Source organism: Elgaria multicarinata, chromosome 2 (assembly GCF_023053635.1).
Source record: "Elgaria multicarinata webbii isolate HBS135686 ecotype San Diego chromosome 2, rElgMul1.1.pri, whole genome shotgun sequence".
NCBI classification, from domain to species: Eukaryota; Metazoa; Chordata; class Lepidosauria; order Squamata; family Anguidae; genus Elgaria; species Elgaria multicarinata.
The window spans coordinates 8,935,059-8,956,441 of NC_086172.1; the positions used below are offsets into that span (position 1 = coordinate 8,935,059).

Here is a 21,383-nt window from a genome sequence, read left to right on the forward strand (position 1 = left end):
GGGAACATTTCAGTTGCTTACAGGAAATGCAGGCAGAAATTCAATTGGGAAAGATGATAGCCCATCTCTCTTTGAGATATTTGGGATGAGGAGGGTGAAATCTGCCTGCATTGATAGGAGCTGGGAATACTATTTGGGTTCTATTGAAGAGAGTAATGTACAGTGGTTAGCCATGCATGTTTATTTAAAAGAAACACCCATTGTGTTCTGTGGGGCTTACTCAAAAGTAACTTTAAATTTCACTTTGCATGAAGATGCAGAAGCCTCCAATCAGTGGAATAGTGGAACAGTAACACTATTCATTAGTTGTCTCCTCATTTGGTTTATGCTAGTCTGTTTAAAGTCCTGCTCTGGTTTTGGACTTACTTGGTGGATTGCATATGGAATTCTGGAAAAGAGGATACCGGTGGCCATGCTTGCTAACAGTGATGGACATTGCAGTCGCCAACACATCTAGATGGCACCAGGTTGGAGAAAGGTGCCTCTAAAAATAAGAAGTAGGTGGCCCTGAGTTGTTGTCATCAGTTTTCCACAACCCCCCAGTCATCTCTGTATATCATATTCTCCATCCTGTCCATACAGTTTATCTGCTTTGGAAGAATGAGAATTTTAAGCAAAGCAGCAGTCTAGAGCAGCGATTGAGTCTACAGGCTAGAGCGGCCATGGCAATTTTGGCCACTTTATACTGGAAGCTATACTGGCCCGTTAACCATGGGTGCATGTCAGACGACTCCTTAAACTGAAGTTAGTGCTGCTAACCATGCTGCATAACATGGTTAGTGAGGCCGACCACAGTGTGATTAGTGGATGCACCTGGTTAAGAAAAACGCATGTCAGATGACACCGTTATCCCTGCTACTTAACCAAAAATCCTTAACCAGCATGGTTAATGGTGTCGTCTGAGCAGGGCCTGTGAGTGTTTACCAGTATAGGGTTAGGATTATTTGCTTCAAGTGTTGTCATACCTATTGCTCGTACCTGTATGTGGGCAGACTTGTATGGAGTCCATTTTATTAGTCTAGATATAACCTCATACAAATGTTCCCAGACCTTATTAGGAAAGAAAAGGAAAACAAAACCTTCTCATCAGATAAAAGTTGGATTTCAATCCCTCCCCCAACCCACTTTCTGGAATAGCTTTCCTGTGAGCCAGGATGTCTTTTCTCTTCTGGTAGCAGATTCTTTATATTGTTTCTTGTCACCTTACAGGATCTCAAAAAGGAAACCCTGAGAACTTGCTTTTATTTAAGACTAGCAAAATGCCTGTTGTGATGGGGGTGGGTGAGCCGTGAATAATTGCAAGGACCATTGGGAGATTGCAGTATGTCTCTGCATGCGCTGTACTGCATAGTTTTATAGAGAGAAAAATAGTAGTCAAAATGATATAGAGAAATAGTAGTGAAAATGAACTTCAGAACTATGCCTCTGCGTGGATTTGGACTTTATCTATTTATGTAGAAAGATAGATACAAGTATTTGCCAGTAGAATTTTTAGAAACAACAAGGTTAAGCATGTGTTTGCCACTTCTAACATATCAGGGAATTATTCGTTTGATGCTGGAGCAATGCTGTTACCTCATGTTGCTGCTCTTCAGAATTGATTCTTTGAATACAGAGGTTTTTTATGGGCAAACTACATGTGTTCGTGGCAGCCCCAAGCATGTATCTGTCTTAATCATGTAGAAAGAGCAGGGGTTTGTGTCTATCTTTAATAGCAAAAGTGAGAGGTAAGTGAGGAATGCAGAACCCTTCCCTGACACGGCGTACCTCCTCATGGTCTCTTCCCCCACCAACACTTTTCTCTTCGGTCAAGTTCCAATACCAGAAGTGTGCTCTGCTTGCAGAAGGGTGGTAGAGTGATAAGAGAGGGTCTCTTTTGTGTTAATGACTGGTTCCCCCAATTTCTCTTCCTTCTGGGTTTTTTTTTCATGGTATTTTTTTTTAGCATCTCCCAATTAGCTGTCATTATGAAAACCTATTTGGCAAACATTGAAGTTTTGATATTACAATAAATACAATAAATAGTTTTATGGTTCAGATGTAAATTACCCCCCCCCCTCCATTTTCTGTTCTGTTAGACAAAGGCATTTTAAAATGTAGCATATTTAGTAATTTTCCTTTCTTTTTCTTATAGGTGCAAATAAACCTTCATCAAGAATTGAACAATGGAACCAGATATCATCCGAATGTATTCTTCATCCCCTCCACCACTAGATAATGGAGCTGAGGAGGAGGAGGAGGATGAGTTTGGTGATTTTGGTGGTTTTTCTGATGCTGGAAGTACCAGTGTAGGCTTTGACTTTGCATCAGATTACTCCAGTTCAAAGGAAGAACATAAATCTTCATATAACTCTGATTACTCAGGCAACGTAGACAATATTATAGCCTTTGCTACTGTTAGATATGCGAATGATAAAGAGAGTATTACAGAACTCCCTAACTCTGTTAAAGGACCACCTGATAGTAGCAATGAAAAATGTGAGTGTAGAAGTTTGGGTACATCATTTGATGATGTTAACTCAGTAGAAGTAAAACGAACTGCAAAACTGGAGTCACCATACTCTGAAATTATTAGGACTGATATGAAAGTTCCAAATCAGGACCAGCAACTAGACAGCTGTAATGGCGAGAGACAGCCATGTCCAGAAGTTCTAACGAATGGATTTACAACATCAGACATGGCAAATTCTCAGGGAGTAGAAGATCTGGACAGTATCAGTGACTCAAAGGGATTAAAAACAACTAGCACTCATAGTACTGAATTAAGCCTAGATTCTATACCCAGCACAGCAGAGGATTTTGCAGATTTTGCCACGTTCTCAAATAAACAAACAAACCAGGTGGAAGAAACGGGAAATAAAATATGCAAAAATTCTAGTGAAAGAGAAGTATTAAGTATGCAAGAAAACAATATTGTAAATAGAGTTGGAGAGGAGGAATCGATGAAGGAAGTGACTTCAGATGGAAGCTGTGAATATGAAGGGGAAACTTGCACAGAAGGTGAACATATCTGCATTTCAAAAGTTAATTTAGTAATCAATGAAGACTTGAAGGCTGAGGAGGACTGTACAGCATTAGAACATAACGACGCTGTCTCTTCCATACAACCAAATGTGAATTCAGTAGGCACAACTGAAAGTATTGAAGGAAGAAGAGAATGTGACATTGAAAATAGCAAAGAACATAATTTTTGTTGTACCAATGACACTGCAAATACACTGAACCTTAATCTAAGTAGAGTTCAAAGCAGGCTTTCTACAGTAGAGAAGGTGTGTGCTTCTGAAATAGTTAAGAATGGTGAAAGCTACACTGGACATGCAACCTGTAGTGGCTTAAGTGAAGATGATTTTGGTGACTTTGGCACAGTCAGTAATGGATCTCTTGCTTTTGTTGATGGTGCTCAAGCTGCTGCAAACCAAGAACATTTTCAGATCCCTTCTGAAAACATCAGAGAACCAAGAAATAAATGTAGTGACGTCACAGATGGAAGTGGTGTTCACCAGCAGTCAACAAAGGTAGCTACTTCTGAACCAAATGAGATTTCAAACACTGTGTCAGAAGAATGTCGATCAACTGATACTGGTTCCAGGATGACATTGCAGCCTACTACAGAATTGGAAAATGGAGATGACAATGAATTTGGAGACTTTGGTTCCGTGGCAAAAAGGTTTCCAGACTCTGATGACTTTTCAGACTTCAGTTCTGCTGGTTGTAACCAAGCTGCAGAGTGGAATGCTTTTGACACTGAGCAAAAGGAGAGCTGCTTGTGGGCTGCCTTTGAAGATGAACATGTAGTGGAATCTCATTCAGGAAAAGATGTGTGGTCATCTCATAGGACAGGCACAACTCCTGGTGCTGAAGGTTCGGTGGCTCAGATGACTGACAGTATTTCAGTAACATCTTCGCAGGGAACTGGCAGTGGGCAATTGCAAGAATTACCATCATCATCATCTCGGGTAACTAACATAGTTTGCTTCTGATAGCAGTTTTTTGTTTGTTTGTTTTTACTATTTGCTTTATTATCAGAAATTCACACTTCATTGTATCTCAGTTGTTTCTCTTGCCACCCAGTACTATGCATGTATACTTCATAGCCAAAAGTGATTGGTCCTAGCCACCCAGAATATAGTAAGTGTGCCTTTCCTAGCCACCCAGCAAGTGGCAGCCTACATTTCCAAAATAATTAAGGAGAATCACTAATAGTGCAGATTTATTTATTATTTATTTTTTAATTTATATCTTGCTGTTTTTCCTCCAAGGAACTGAAGGTGGCGTACATAATCTTCCTCCTCTCCATTTTATCCTCACAACAACCCTGTAAGATAGGCTGGGCTGAGAGTCTGTGACTGGCCCAAAGTCACCCAGTGGGTTTCCATGGCTGAGTAGGACTAGAACCCAGATCTCCCGACTGCCAGTCCAACACTTTAGCCACTACGCCATACTGGCGGTCAATGACCACGTGCTTCATAAGCCTGAATCCCCTGCAGATCTCTCTCTGAATATTAAACATTGTCCGCACTTTCCTAGCAAGCCCAACAGAACACAGGCAGCATCTGTTTTCCAAACTAGGTTTAAAAAGGCTGTGAGAAACTTTCCCTCCCTCCCTTCCAAAGAAATCTATTCCTTATTTTTCGTCTTTCCCTGCAGCAGCTGCCCTTCACAACCCAGTCTTCTGTTGTTTTCTTAATGAGCTTCCAGAAGACAGAACAAAGGGAGTTGGCCTCTCTCCCCACCTGCCACCCTTTCTGGTATTGAAAGGGGGGCTTCGGGACAGAGAAGCCAGTTGCAAATGAGGCTTAGGAACTGAGAAAAGCCGAGAGAAATAAAGGGGAGATTTAAAATTGCCCTCTGCCTTCTGTCCAGGCAATCAATTTACAAAGTAAACCTTCCTTTTTGTTAAAATAAATAAAAAAATTACCTTCAGTTGAAATTAAGTGGCACAGGAGCTTGTGGATGGGGTGGTATTTGGAAGGAATATATTCTCATGATGAAGAGTAGAGTTGTTGCTGAAATTAGTGCTGGGAGAGGGAAGTAAAAGAGACTGTGGGCCTGTTCAGACCACACTTCAGGCTCCGTGGTTAGCGAAACTGTGGTTCTCTGGGGTTAGCACTAACCACAATCTGTGCTGTTGCACACAACGCTTTAAGCCGTGGTTAGAGCTGCTAACCCTGCTGCAGATGGTCTGACTGTGGTTAGTGAGTGAGCGGGGATTAGCAAAATGCATTGCACAAAATGCCTTAAACCCTGCTGCTTAACCAAAAGCCTTAACCAGCAGGGTTTAAGGTGTCTTTTGAACAGGCTCTGTGTAGGAGAAACAGCTTTCCATATTGAGAGGAGGAGAAACAAACTCTTCAGCACCAGAGAAAGCAATACGTCAACACGCCCCCCCTCCCAGCTCATCAAACAGTTACACCGTATTTTTTTCAGAGTAGTAGATGCTATTCACAACTACAGACTTTCCTCCAGAAATCTACTTCACATTTTTCTGGCAGCCTGATCTAGCTGCTGTAATGGAACTTCCTTGCCTGAGCATTCTTGCTTGCCAAGATCAAAAGCTTTCTCACCCTTGGTGACTCCGTTTGCTGAATGCAGTCATGTATTTAGGACTGGGTGAGATGTTGTCCATTTTCTTTTCTGGCTACAGCCCTTCACACTACCTTTAATTCCTCTCTAGCTGCAGCCCTTTCTGTTGTATTAAATGCTATTTTAGCTATATGCATTCATGGAAATGCTTATAGTGCAGATGATGACTTACACTTTCTGTGAAGACAACTATCATAAATCTTTGTGCCATTATGACTTTATTAGGTTGGCCTCAGTAAATGGTTAGGATTTGGGCATGAAAAGCTAACTTAAAACTGGATTGGCTTTAACTGGTATTTGGTGATTTTTAAAAAAAAGTTTTTTCCCCCAGTGTTCTGTAATCTGACCATCAACCACTTCATTTCATAGAAGAGAATTTGACTTAATTTGCAACAGGGTTTTCACCATCTTTATATAAGGATGCTCACTTCATTTTAAAAACTGACCATGGTCTAAGAGCATGGCAGGTTCAAGAGTTTAAAGTTTAGTTGTGTTTTACAAAGCCATTCAAGGCAAAAGATCAATGGGCTATAGAACTTAATTTATTTCATTGAATCTGAAGGAGAAATTGGATCAATGTAAATTTCAGATAGTAAAGGGGAGATGTTTAGTGTTCTTCAAAAAAACGAGCAAACCGTTGCTTGTCTCCAAAGTGAGAAGCCCAAAAGACAAAATTGTATTAGGGCTGTTCTGTGAACTCCTTCCTGCACATGTGCAAAAGTTCAAAGCAGTTTACATAAGAAAAGAAAAGGCACAGTGGTGTGCAGCAGCACTGTGCTCTTGTTAAAGCCTCCAAACCATCTTCAAGGACAGTGCCACATAGAAGTCATTGCAGTAACCAAGCTCAGAACTTACAGAAGCGTGGATCAGTGTGGCAAGCTCTGACCTGTCTTGAAAAAGAAAAGCTTCCTTATTGGCTAAATAAGGAACCAGGCGCTCCTAGCAACAACTCTGACTGCCTCTCAAGCAGGAACAGCACCAGGAGGAGCATCCAAGGCTTTTTATATGATTAGATAAGGTCACTGAGACCCCACTAATTACAGGCAAGCTGATTCCCCTACACAAGAAGCTTGATTCAGTTTTTCATGGATGCAATGCTTACATGTGGAGGGATTCCTAAAGGGCATAACATATGGGCACAGCCACCCAGTGATTCAGACCATTGTGTGGGAGATAGGATGCCAATACACCCTCCCATATCTCTGCTTAGCCCTTCCACTCCGTGCGGGACCATGATCCTTTATGGTGGAAGGGGCAGGCTAGATGGAGATATGAGAAGAACACACTTGCCTCCCATCCTTTGTAACCGTTTGTGTGGTGTTTTGTGTGCACGGTGAGGAAGAATTAGGGAGTCTAATATTCCAAGGAAGCGGTTTCTGTGTTATACTGGTGTCTGTTGGCGGTAATGGATTGGATGAGGGCGAACAAATTGAAGCTTAATCCAGATAAGACAGAGGTGCTCCTGGTCAGTCGAAAGGCAGATCAGGGAAAAGGGATTCAGCTTGTGTTGGATGGGGTTACACTCCCCCTGAAGACGCAGGTCCGCAGCTTGGGTGTACTTCTGGATTCAGCCCTGAGCCTGGATGCTCAGGTTTCGGCAGTGGCCAAGAGTGTATTTGCACAGTTAAAGCTAGTGCACCAGCTGCGCCCGTTCCTAGAGATGTCGGACCTGGCCACGGTGACACATGCCTTAGTTACATCCCGATTGGATTACGATAACACGCTCTGCGTGGGGCTGCCTTTAAAGAGTGTTTGAAAACTCCAGCTGGTTCAAAGAGCTGCAGCCAGATTGTTGACTGGGGCTGGTTACAGGAAGCACACAACTCCCCTGTTAAAACAGCTCCACTGTCTTCCAGTCTGTTTCCGGGCACAATTCAAAGTGCTGGTTATGACCTATAAAGCCCTATATGGCTCGGGTCCAGGTTATTTGAAAGATCGTATTCTCCCTTATGAGCCTGCCCATGCTTTGAGATCTTCTGGTGAAGCCTTTCTTTCAGTCCCACCATCTTCATAGGCGTGTTTGGTGGGAACATGGGAGAGGGCCTTCTTGGTGGCTGCTCCAGTGCTTGGGAACTCTCTTCCCGGGGAAGCTAGGCTGGCTCCCACCTTGATGGGCTTTCGGAAGCAGGCTAAAACTTGTTTGTTCCAGCAGGCCCTCCATCTGTGTTTATGACTTTTGTTGTGTATTTTAAATGTTATGTTTTTTGTTTTTTCCCCCCAATGTATGTTTTAAACTTTGTAAGACCGCCTTGAGGCCCAGTATTGGGCAAAAGGCGGGATACAAATAATAATAATAATAATAAGAAGAAGAAGAAGAAGGAGAAGAAATGCCCTATGACCATACTGGTAGAATAGATCAGGGGCTGCAAATGTATTATCTAAACGGCAACATAATGTTTATTATAAAATTAGCAGTATACCTCTGTGACCAAATCGAAATATGGTTTCATTTTTCACATGCAAATATAGACATTTCAATTGAAGATATGGGTGAAGAACACTTATTGAACAGATCCTTTTTTTTCTTTGCAAAGTTTTCTTTGCTCAAATGATAGTAATATTGTCCTTCATACTGAAAGCTGATAGTAATTCAGACTTATCCAATGGCCTAGGAGTCTCCAATCTTTTTGGGCGATGGGCCTATTTTGAAAAAATACTGGGGCTTTATCCCAATATGGCTGCTAGGAGGCATGGTCAGTCAGAAAATGGTGGCTGGGGTATGTGAGGCTAATTTCAAAACTTATTGCAGCAACATCCATTTCACAGAAGGCAAACTAGTGAGGTTAAAAGACAAGTAAGGTGCCTAAGAACCTGTAAACATAGCAAAGTTGTGTTTTGAGCCTCAAAGCACAAAACCATTCCTTTGAATCCATGGTTTTCTGCTCCAATAAAACAGCCATTTCACAAAAGACACCTCTCTTAATTTCTCCAAATCACCCCTAAATACACCTGCAATTAATTTAATCTTACAAATTAATAGGTAGGTCATCCCAAATCAATTTACTTTAGATTTGTTACCTACTTAGTGTCTGCCCCAAATCAATTCCTCTTCAATTAACCTTTGCCTGCTCATTTTCCCTTTGCCAACTCAACCGATCTCCTCTATCTCTGCCAGACAACTCATCTCTGCCCAATTTCTCTCTTTCTCAGTCATTCCCCCCCCACTCATGATTGCTCTGTTTTTTGGGGGGAAGAAGGAGGGCTCTCCTTATGGTTGCTATACCTCCTTCTCCTCTCTTGCATTCATGGCTGCTTCATTGTGGGGAGGGGGTTGATCCCTGGCTACTCCATTTTTTAATTTTATTTTCTTGAACCTCTCCTGATGGCTGCTGTGTTTGTAGAGGGAGGCTCTCCTCATGATCCCCTGGTTTTTCACTCCTTCCCTTCCACACAAGCACAGCCACTTCTTGCTTTGCCGCCTCCTCTTTCCTTGGTGTTTGCCAGCATCCAATAAGAATACTGATTGAGTCTCTCCTCCAATTAGAGTAATGGGGAACGGGATGGTCTTGAACAGATAAGGTGGGTAGGTAACAAGGACGAGTTTATATTTGGAATCCGGCACAGAGGGCACAGCCATTATACAGTGTAGAATGTTTTTGGCAAGTAATTATCATTGCCAGATATTTATTTGCCTATAAAGGAGGTAGCTAAAGATTAAGACATTTCCACATATTTAACTTATTGGGCCTGATTTTTCTTGTTGGAAGATTCTCAACATTTTGCAACACGTCGAATTGACTTGCCATTGAATAAACTCTCCATCTCTACTACGTGTTCTGAGTTTTAACAAAGCCGCAGGCTGAACCACTTCAATGTTTTGTTCCTTTATCAATGCAGAGATATGTGCCAAAATAGCAGCTATTGTGTATTTTTTTTTAAGAGGCAGTCAAGTAGGAAAGGCCTTGACATTATTTCTTTAACATCTTCCTCTCACGCCACTAAATAAGAAGACAGTATTTTCAGCACATGTATTAAATTAAAGAAAGTAAAGAAAATGTTGAAAGTGGTACTAGGAGTATTTATCTGTAAAGCTATTTTACATTATCTCCCCCCCTTTTCCAATAGAGGTGGCTTAAATGATCATTATTTTTTAAAAACGGAATAGTAATAAAGTCTTTTTCACAGTGTATGACAAGAAGAAAGGATGAAGGAACTGAAGACTGAGCATGCTCAGTAGTTAAAAAAAAATACAATAAATGATGAAATATTTCCCCCTGAAAGATGGCATAAAAATACTGAGATAAAATAGTATCCTGGTGGATGGCATGACTGGCTGGCAGGAACCCTGAACTGAAACATGCCTTAAAGTTGGTCAGGAAATACAGTAACTATTGCCAGTTCCACTAATAGTGAACTCAGATTGTTGAGTGCCTATTAGTTTAGAAGTGAAGTGGTGCCTCTCAAAAATTAGTAGATGTTACTTACGTGGGGAACCTAGGTATGCAGAAGAACATGCATTTCTAAATTAAAATGTTGTATTTAGTTGTATTTTCATTGCTTATTTGAATATTTCGTATGGTTTTTACCCTAGATGCTGACGTGACAGTTGTACCCTTAAAGGCATTTAAAAATAGTTTAAATACATGAACTAATTAAAAGAAAAAGTCATTTTTAAAACAACCAAACTGCCTGAAAACCTGTGAGCCTTTGGAAAGCTGATGGCCATTGTGGCAGAAGAGCTATACAGGAAGGATGAGGTTGCAGAAGGTTCACAGCAGGCACTATGGTCTGGTTTCCTGTGGATGCCCCCTTTGCATTCAGTAGGATTCCCTGACTCTTGAGGGAGCATTTTCAGAGGTTCTCTCAGCTGGTAGGGTGAGGAGAGGGTGGGGAGGTCCGCTTCTGTCCATCCCATTCCTTGGGCGGATCTCTGGATCCAACACATAAACTCTAGACATAGCAGTATCTAAGGGCATGTCTAGACGATGCCTTATCCCGGGGATCATCCCTGGGCATCCACGTGACGCACAGGGCATCTCGGGGGCAGGGAGATATAATACCTCCTTTTCCCCGGGCTTACTGGGACGGCTTTTAGCCCGATTTTTCCCGCAGTCTCGGGATCGTCCCAAGACCACGGGAAGTGTGGGCAGCTGTCCCGGTTTCGTCCCAGCTCCTCGCGATTAAATGCGTGGAGCTGGGAACGGGGCATGGAGCTCTTCAGGCACTCCGTGCCCATCAGGAGAGAGGAGCGGGAGCGTGGTTTTTTTTTTTTAAACCTTGCACATTTTGTTGGAGCACTCGTGCACTCCAGCTCTTCTTGATTGTTTGTTTTAAAAAAATGGCCACTGCGACGGGTGCGATGCCCTGGATTTCGCACGGCCCATGTGGACTGAGGGGGAGGATCTCGCGATTAGCATATCACGAGTTCCTCCCCTTCCCCTCCCCTGGTGTAGACATGCCCTAAGTTGCACGGTTATCAGCAGTTCAAATACCAACTACTACAAAGTTCCGAAATTGATTAAAGCAGGGTTTTTTTTGGATTTTGTCAGAAGTCTGACAGCTTGCATTTCTTTTGTTCTTCATTGCGGTGGCTGCTTTTAGAGCAGGAGTGGGGAACCTTTTTTCTGCAAGGGTCTGCATTCCCAAGGGCTAATCTGTTGGGGGCTGCATGTGAACATTGGTGGGGCCACCCCCTCTTCTTTCACTCTTCCTCCCCACACAGTGCACTACTAGCCTTCTAGGGGAGTGAAGCAATGCTCTTGCCAGGGCTTGCAGAGGGCTTTTGAAATTAGACCAAGGTCTGCAAGAGGCCCTGCCCTGCCCTAGAGGTGGATAAGTTGCATAAAATCCAGTAGTCTTAAAAAATAACACTGTAATACCACTGTTACTAGTCAGACTTATGGGAGGGGGCGGAAATATTTGCTTGCTTCCATTAAAAAGCATAGTAGCAAACATGGTGTGTTGAATTTGGGCATTTATTGGGACGTGCCTATATAAAACATTGCATGTTAATGGTGAAATATTCCTAATTAAACTGAATTTTTCTCCTTAAACAAATAAATGCAGAGGATTGCTGTGGTAAGAAAATGTTTAGGGATGAATACAGCATTATGTGTTTGGGCTGAGTGGTTTTTTTGTAGTCAATAAAATTTTCTGTTGAAGGGGATCAAGCAGATGTCTTACTAAGTGTACAGACCTACACATGTCTACTCATTGTGTTCATTGGGGCTTACTCCCAGGAAAATGTGGGAGACAGGCAGGGAATGTCCTTGTAGTTGTGGAAGCCCAGTACAACTGCTGGTATGATCCCCAACCCCGCCCTGGCTTCAAACTGGGAGGGGGGGTTGTTTTGGTGCTGGCCTGTCACGGAGGCCATTGTGCCTTCACAGCCCAGCGCCAAAACGAGATCCCTAGCCGTCCTTTCCAGCTTGTTACTAGAATAGGCATGTAATTAAGCAGCTCTTCGAAGTGCTGGAGAACTGCAGGGACAGTCGTTCCTTCTTCCCCAGCTCTAAGCTAGAGAGGAAAACCGGGACTCCTCTTATCACCCTCACCAGAGAGCAATGGGACTCTTGCCATGGCAAGTGGAATTATGGCCCCCGGTTACTGATGTGCTTAAGCTGTATTCCTTTGCTATGTTTTCCATTTAAATAGTGTGGTGTGTTTTTTACCATTGTTGAATCTGTCTTTAGAATTAATATCTAAAGCTTATGATTTCATATTCCTCTCTCCTCTGACTTTGAAATACACTAATTTACATAATTTTCCACAACTTGTCTGTTCTGCTGCAGACAGAGCTCCTAAGTCGTCTAGAACGAATATTTGAGGCCTGTTTTCCTTCTGTACCTGTTTCTGAAATGGAAGAAGAGATTGCACCTTTAAATCTCTTGTTAGAAGCGGGTTCTAAGCCTGGGAGGACAGAGGAGACCCTGTCAGAAAGGTAAAAAAGGTCATTCAGTGTAATGGATATAGGCAGAAGCATGCATGTAAGGTTTCAGTAATTTTTGAAACATCTTTCAGTGGGGCCAAAAATAATGCATTTTTAATTCTTTTCACTTACAAAAAAAGAAGAAAAAGTTTCCTAGTTCAGTGTAGTTTGTTCTTTAGTGGCTGCTTACTGGCACAGATTAATCTACTCGTTGTTTTTTTGTGTGCTTAAAGTGATGTACAAATGAGGTAGTTAATTAGGATGTGGCTTATTACTTTCTCTTAGTACAAATTATTTATTATGTTGAATTCCAAGTAGACACCATTCTGTTTGCTACAGACATTTCCTAATTATAAGTTGGAAGAATAATTGTTCAGAGAACCTTATACCACTGTTACCTCCCTAGAGGTTTGGTGTTAGGGCATGGATTTAATTGGAAGTTTTTAATATGCCAATCATTTAAAGATGCGGAATAAAGTGGTTAAAGCTGCTGAGTCTCAGTAATTTTTCTTCTCCACTCTTCTGTTGGTTTTATACCTGGCTCTGTAGAGAACTGCTTGATGTATGGACAGAGCTTCAGGATATCCATGATGCTTATGGATTGAGGTATCAGTGGGGTGGCTCCCACAGCAACAAAAAACTCCTCTGCTCTTTGGGAATCGACACAAGAAACATTGTAAGTTATTAATAATAATAATTAAAAAAACCTTCCTTCCATTGGCATTGTGTCATTTTTATATTAATTTTTATTCGTCAATACATGAAAATACTTCTGTCCAAAAATGATTCTCGGGACTTACTGGACAACTTTGCAATTAAAGTATTTCTGTCTAATTTGGTCGAAATGTCTTTTGTCCCAGCTCTTCACAGGTAACAAGAAGCAACCTGTTATAGTACCCATGTATGCAGCAGGACTGGTAAGTTGGCAGTAGTTGTCTGCAATTGCCTACAAAATCTAAAGTTTTCTAAAATTTGGTGTCAGTTCAGAAATAATTGTAACAATGTGTGTTGTTCCTTTGCATTTGGATGGAGTGCAATATATATTTTATTAGTTAGAATTCACGACGACAGCAAACTATATATAGATGGATATTCTGTTAAATGCTGTTTAATTATGCTACTATTACACAGTATGGTGATAGCTAGATAGAAATTGAATAAGAGATTCTACAGCCCTCTTGGACCTGGAAAACTATGACAGTGTACCCCTGAATACTATTGCATTCATTTCCCACTTGTGGGCTTCCTATAAGCATCTACTGTGCCTCTCATGCTTCCCTCTCCCTCACTTGCATATTCTGATTTCTATCTCTCATTTCTTGATACATAATAAATACAGCTTGTTATGACACCTGAATTTGGCAAATTTTGGATACCACAATGTACAGCACCATGTACATTGATGGTGCTATATAAATTAATAATAATAATAATAATAATAATAATAATAATAATAATAATAAATCATAGTTTCCCTCCAGACAAGCCAAATTTTGAACTGGACTTACACTCCTGGTTTGGAGGTCAACTATGGCTTGCTGTCTCCATAATTTTTCAATTCTGATGTCATGATAAACTATGGTTTGAATCCAGCAGTGATGTTCCATCAGTGGAATAGAAACCACTGGTGGAAGGGATTTTACCCCCTTTAGCTCTCTGTATGCCCCCCAATTCTGTTGGAGCAAATTTGAGGGGTATATGGAGGGCTGTTGAGGTGGAAGAGAAGATGTGGAAGTCCTGTCTTGAAATGTTGGATTCAAAACAAAATTTATTACAAACCAGGAAGTGAGTGACAGAATAGGCACTATTGAGGTTGGGAAGAGACTAAGCCATGGCTGCAATGGCCAAACATGGTTTCACTGTGAGATCTGGACAAGACGTATATTTTCCTGTGATGTGAAATATCCTGTTGTCACCCAGAATATTTTGATAGCTAAGTTCCGGCAGTTCTGGTGACACTGACAACAATTGCAGATTTAAAGGCATATCTGTCCATTCTGAAGTCTTGTGCATCACAAGAAAAACTATGCCTCTGACTAAAGTAATTTCAATTCGTGCTTTCCCCTTAACATAAGTTTTAGAAGTCAAAAACCTTGCCTCTCTGGGCCACTAACATTGTGCAACTATTCAATACCACGTAAGCAGAAGTTACAATAAGGCATTTTGAAATGGAGCAGTAAACAAAAATAAAGTGTTGGCTTAAAGCCTTGTGTGGCACAGAGTGGTAAGCGGCAGTTACTGCAGCCAAAACTTTCCCCACGGCCTGAGTTCGATCCACGCAGAGTCGGTAAAATGACTACCCAGCTAGCTGGGGGAAAGGTAACCGTGACTGGGGAAGGCAATGGCAAATCACCCCGCTACAAAGTCTGCCAAGAAAACGTCAGCGAAAGCAGGCGTCCCTCTAGGAGTCAGCAATGACTCAAGTGCTTGCACGAGAGGTTCCTTTCCTTTTTCCTTAATGTACTTAAACTATAGGATGTGAATAAGTTATCGTGGTTAGTAAATAAAATAGTTCTTATTTTCTCAGTAGCATTTTTAAAAGTTTAAGCTGCTTTAACTGGCAAATGTTTCCCTTTCTTTAATGATGAAAAGTAATTGTCGGAAAATAATACTAACCTAATTCTCTTGGTGAGGAATTAGAACAAAAATTTATTTTATTTTAAATAGTCAGAGAAGCACCCAAAGTGGATCAAATGATATAGATAGAAAAAAAAATGTTTCTTTCCAGTTGAGTTAGTAATTGTTGCAATTGTTCCTGCAATGTGATGTCTTAATTTCTAGGGCATGTTAGAGCCTACTAAGGAACCCCTGAAACCAATATCTGCTGCAGAGAAAATAGCTTCAATAGGACAGACTCCCCCTGTATCGCCAGAGATGAATATATGTGCACCTGATCAGTTCCAGGTAAAAGATTTTTAGGTCTTTTGGTGTTTTTGGTGCCAAAATATGCTCTGGGCGTATGTCTGGCTAATATACTGCATATGCTTGGATCTCCTGGCATTTCTCTCTCTTCCTCTTACTTATGCATTTATTTTGTTTCTATTCCACCCAATTGTCAAAGCTCTCTGGGCAGTTAACCATTTTTGTGCTTTTCTATGTGCCACCTCCCCAACCCTGAGATTTTCCCTTTGTATGACTGAAAAGAGCCCCATAGCTAAGACTCTGGTTGCTTGTCAACAGAGAAAGAAATGCATGTCTGCAGAAGGCTGTGATTATCTCTTCTTCCCCAACAGTTAGCTGCTTTGTAATAATCAACTGCTTTGACTATGCACTTATACCTTAACAGCTGGACTTCTGTCAAATAGATTATAGTTGTTCATTTAACAACTCAAATACTTTTACTTTTCCTCTTTCAATATATTGCTTTTCTCTGTTTTAAAGGTGTTGGCACACTTTTAGAAACCAGATATAGAAAATGTAATCCTTTCCCTGTTGTATTTTTAAACTGTTTTTTGGCACTTGAAAGTCCTGCTATAGTTCTGTCCATTTTTATACTTAAATATTTGTTCTCCAGTATCTAAATACAGATTATATATTCTAATTCCCTGGACTTTGTCTGGGGTGGGTAGAGGACAGAGCAAGTAATGGGAAGAAGTAATGCGTAATCTACTCCTACTGGGGATAGGAACAAAACCGAAAAGTGTAATGGGCATGGTTCTACATGTAGGTTGGAGAACGTTCATTTTGCATTTTGTGGTGTTAGAACAAAAACGTGTATTTAAATAGTAAAACATCCAAAACGAATAAGATGATTAAACCAGCTTCTTTGCAAAGGGGTATGTAAGCTTTAGAATTGGGCAGTAAATGTCCCCCAAAAACAGGTCTTATAAGAGATCGCTATTTTGTATTTCCTTTCCATCTGGAACAAACATTAAAGTAATAATCTTTGCTAGTAACACATTTGCATGTAGTCATGGTTGTAGTGGGGAATTTATGACATCTAGATCTAGACAAGATTCTAGATCTCCATGTCAGGTCACTTGACTCTCCCCTACCTGAATGCAAAACAGTATTTGTTTTTTGGAAATTCCTGATGGCGAATGATGATAGACTGTCCCAAGTATATCTAGTGCTGGCGTGGAAATTGCCCTAGTCATCACCAGATGTTCCTGGCAGTGTGAACAAATAAGCTAAAGGGATGAATGGAGTTGACTAGGTGGTGCTTCTCCCAACAGAGGGCAAGCTTAGAAGCCCCTCGTCCGTGCGTGCAATAACAAGTTGGGGGATCTCTTCAAGGTTTGCTGGATGTAAGGGATTTTGTTCCCTTGTGAGTAGCCCCTGGGCAGTTTGGAGCTCTACCGGGGGCGGGGGGGGGGGGGGGTTGGGTGGTGATGGTGGTTCTGGTCTGCAATGGTAGACCTTATATAAAAATGATTAAAATAGTAAGCAGATTCTACATTTTCCTCAGTTACTCTCTTGTCCACTACACTTGCTATATTTAAATTGTTCTGCAAGCTATAATCTTGATAATGATTTTTAAAAAAGGATGTCATGGGACAATCTGTTGGCACACCTTGGTCCTGTCCTGGGTGATACCTCTTTTTCCAAGAGGGAGATGCTACAATTCACAGTATATATATATTAAAATGGACTTGGCAGTGGGAGGGCACCAGAGAAAAGCACCAGAGAAGTGAGCTAGAAGATGCTCATAAAGAGAAGGTTCACTTTCTTGCAGAAAAAGATCATGGAAAGCTCGGAGAGCTTTGTATTTTCTGTCCCCAGAATGAATGTCCCTAGAATCCAAAGAGAGAATTTCAGAAAAATATCCCAACAGCGGTTTTGTCATTGCGTTGGATCCAAACCTCTACTCAGTGGAGTTCCTTGTGCTGGAGGAATAGATTTGGGCTGATTCCTCTTTTCCCTTACTGCCCCCTGAAACGTTGCTCCCAGGGTTGGGGGACCTTCTAGAAAAGCTTGGCACAAGAGGCTATTGGGGGATGGGGTAGTTGTTGAAATCCACTGCCCCATCCCTTTCCTCTAGCAGGAAGCCTCCACTGCATCCTGGTTCCCTCTATAAACGGAAAGAACCCTTCTGTTTGTGGAGGGTAAGTCTGTATCCAATCCATTAAATCCAATGCAGGTATAAAGTGACTAATTTATTATCAGCTTGATGCTCACCTTTTGCCCTGCGTGTCAAAACCAGAGATGGATGTCCTATTAGAAGTAGGTATTAAGCCATGTTATTCTTTTGTCACCTTCATCATCCACACTTAAAGTCCTATAACCTAGCCCCGTAAACTAACAGCCCTGTCCTATGAAGAGTTAGGTGCACATGAGCTGTTGATTTAGGTTTTGCCCTTTCAAGTGCAACCAAATGAACTTTTTATTAAATAAATTGATTTTTAAAAAATTATTGAAAGAACATTCCATTGAATATTTTATTTAGCTATTGCATGCTCCTGTACTTTCAGAGCTAAAAAAAAAAAGATTAAATTGTCTTTTGGTTGAGCCTGATGCTTTTTCTTCCTCCCTGATATTAGGTATTTCTGCCAGTTTTATCTGCCTATTTTGCCAGGGCTATATCCCTACATTGCTGGAATACTATCATGGCTTGTGCCGTTGCATTTTGGCAGGGTTACCATGCGCCACATACATTTCCAGGCCTGGTAGCACTAGGAACAAGCACAAGAACAGAGAGGAGCCCACAGAATTAACAAGCACAAAACGAGACCATTACACTGATAATATGAAAATAGACTGTGCAACTGGATAACTGAATTAGCTAAACACTTATTTTTTTTATTGTCACAACACTTATAGTATATGTATGACCATGAATTGTTATAGAATTTTTTATACATGAAAAATCAAAGGTACTTATTTACTATGAATATAATGCACAGATTATATATAATTGTCAATCAACACGTTTGCTGTAAAAAAAAACTGTACGAAGTGAGACATATTCTTGTAAAGCACATACTGCTGTTATAAAAACACTCTACAGAGTGAAACGACTATTCCGAATTGTATTCACGTTTCATTACTTCGTCAGTCACTCTGTAACAGGAAAGTTTAGTTCGTGTATGGTGCGTCCTGTTACAGAGTGACTGACGAAGTAATGAAACGTGAATACAATTCGGAATAGTCGTTTTACTCTGTATAGTGTTTTTATAACAGCAGTATGTGCTTTACAAGAATATGTCTCACTTCGTACAGTTTTTTACAGCAAACATGTTGCTTGACAATTATATATAATCTGCATTATATTCATAGTAAATAAGTACCTTTGATTTTTCATGTATAAAGAATTCTATAACAATTCATGGTCATACATATACTATAAGTGTTATGACAATAAAAAATTAAGTGTTTAGCTAATTCAGTTATCCAGTTGCACAGTCTATTTTCATATTATCAGTGTAATGGTCTCGTTTTGAGCACTAGGAACAAAATACGAGCCCTAGTTATCCATAGTTTACACGAGACCCTGTTTTGATGGCTTTATTTTGAACATTTTGCTTCAATGTACTCAGTTTGTCCCCTGGCTTTTCAATTGTTGCCTTTTTGCTTGCATGCAAAAGAGAACTTCACACGAGACATTTTATTGTGCTGTGACCTAACTGTAAAATCTGATTTCTGACTTTTCAACTCTAGGAACCTCTACCACCTGTCCAGTTTGACTGGAGTAGCAGTGGCCTTACTAACCCTTTAGATGGTACGTCTCTCCGTAGAGCCTCTAGCACCAGAGCTAGAGTTAAGAAAGCTACAAAGTTCAGACAAACGTCTCTCTGCTGATATTTTAAATATATATGAAATAATATATATTTCTTAACTTTGGAAATTCAGGCTTTCTTTCTGTTTAGTTTTGCCCAATTTAAAGCAATCTGTAGTGCTTAAGAGCAAGGTAAGATATCATTTTGCTGAATTTGTGTTCCCTACAAACACCTGTCGAATAAAATGCTGCATTACATGGTCTAAAATTGGAATAGTTAAGTGGTTTTTACTTGACAGAGTTTACGGTTCTCAACAATATCTTGTCTATTTAGACGTCTTTGTGAAGGTCTAAATGGTAAAATTAAGTATGTAGTGGTGGTTGCTTTCAACCACAGTTTTTAACAAAACCTGCTTGCAAACGGTACACTTTCTAAAAATTAGTTTTAAAATGTACAGGTATTGTAAGTGCTATAATTTTTGTTCACTTACATTGTGAAATGTTCTACTTAAGTAAATCTTCTTGTTAATGGCAAGTAAACTGTATTGTCATTATTTTCGCTTGTTTGCATATCATGAAAAGCATTTCAAAATCTAAGAGCCTCTAAATTAAGCAGATAGATGCAGCTTCCTCATCTAGTCCATTAAAATGCAATCAAACTTTTCATAATTACTGGCCATATCACTGTCCTGAAAACACTGCTATACAGTGTTTTGAGGGTGTAACAATTTTGTAATTCATGTCAAGGTGCTGAAGGAAAGCCTGGATGGACTCTTTTGCTGTTGTCTGGTGTCTGATTACTTCAGTCGATTCATCATGCTTTCTTTTAACAATTCCTTTAAAATGTATCTATTTCTGATTTTTCTGTTTCATTATTAAAGGGGAACAATATAATTTGCTACCAAGGAGTTGGATGCAATGAGAACCATTGTTACCAATATTCATATTTATTGTTTTGCTAACCTACCAACAAACCACCACTTTAAACTAGCCAATACATTTTGTCAGTCTCTTAAATTATGTAATAACTTGGAGAACAATATGGCTTTAAATTAGAAGAATGGTTCTGAATTATTATTATTTTTTAAAAAAAAACTGTTTCCCTTTAATTGGGCACATCCCTTCTGGATCTTTCTGATTCTGTCCTATTTTCTAAAAAAATGTGGGCTGGCTTTTAAGTTCAGTATTGAAATCCTTGCTACATTTGTACATGAGAATGTACACTGACTTGTTAACATCTCTAGAAACTACAAACTAATCTTGTAAGCACTATTATGTCATTGTTTTTTTTTAAAAAAAAGACTATGTAATGAGTACTAATTATAACTGGCATGTTCAAGTGTGTGTCTTACCCCCTTTTTACACATAAATCCCTCCCTTGGCTTACCTTCTATATGGCTGCCTACCAACACGGTCACTGAATTTCAAGCTAATGGAGGTTCCACTCTTCTGAACCTTGATTTCTTTGGGCCCGTGGATGACAGTAGCTCTAGCACCACCACCACCATCCCAGGTCAGCAGAGTGCTAAACACTGCAAATTTAATCTCTTAACATTCTTACTAAAAGCATGAGCCGAATTATGTGACTTTCCTACAAACAAGAAGAATATCTCTGCTTTAAGCTTTTCTAAGATGCCCACCTTTGATACACTTTCCTCTTTTCATCATTTGCCTCCAATGGATAGTTAGTACTACTTGGTCTGTGCTATAGAACTGTAAGCAGAACATGGATTTTGTTAATTTTAAAACCGCAAATGTGTAAACTTGAAGTATCCCGCTTTAAAATGCCGTTGGAACAAAACGCCAATATTGCTGAGCATATGTTGCTCAACTAAACATATCTTCAATATGTTGAAGATATCTATGCATTTGCTTGGAAGTAAGTTTCATTGGTCTCAGTGCTCCAAGACTCTTGGACCTAGGACAATAGATGGCTGGAACCTCTCCTAGCAATAATGACGTTTCTAAACAAGAGCTGGCACATAGCTACTTTGAAGAAAAGCTATGCAGTTGGCATTTAAGATAAGTGTATTATAGTTCTTGTCTTTAAAATGTTTTAGTGTTGATTTAGGAGACTGGTAAGACACTGCACACATCCACAGTACAGTCCGCTTCAGTTTAATTCTCTTGAAAGTTAAAGGTGCTTTTCGCTTTACTTCGAGTGCTTGATCTATTAAATGCTGCAGTTACAGCATTGCTACATGATTAGGAAGACTCTTGTACCTTATGAATTCTTTAGAAGGAGAAAGTTATTCTGAATACTTCAGATTGGATTCT

The 21,383-nt window shown here is 40.2% G+C and overlaps 1 protein-coding gene across 3 annotated transcripts in view; it reads left to right on the forward strand.

Moving 5' to 3' along the window:
- AFTPH (aftiphilin) overlaps positions 1–21,383 on the forward strand; it is a 54,661-nt gene that overhangs the window by 15,247 nt on the left and 18,031 nt on the right. Inside the window, exons 2-8 of one of the 3 annotated variants that reach the window (XM_063115987.1) lie at positions 2,135–3,956; positions 12,315–12,463; positions 13,001–13,127; positions 13,312–13,368; positions 15,233–15,355; positions 19,049–19,109; positions 20,536–20,619. In XM_063115987.1, coding sequence (XP_062972057.1) covers positions 2,166–3,956; positions 12,315–12,463; positions 13,001–13,127; positions 13,312–13,368; positions 15,233–15,355; positions 19,049–19,109; positions 20,536–20,619 — 2,392 coding nt within the window. In that variant the 5' untranslated portion in view covers positions 2,135–2,165. The remainder of the gene's footprint in view (positions 1–2,134; positions 3,957–12,314; positions 12,464–13,000; positions 13,128–13,311; positions 13,369–15,232; positions 15,356–19,048; positions 19,110–20,535; positions 20,620–21,383) is intronic. The other 2 variants (XM_063115988.1, XM_063115989.1) reach the window with 2 other exon arrangements.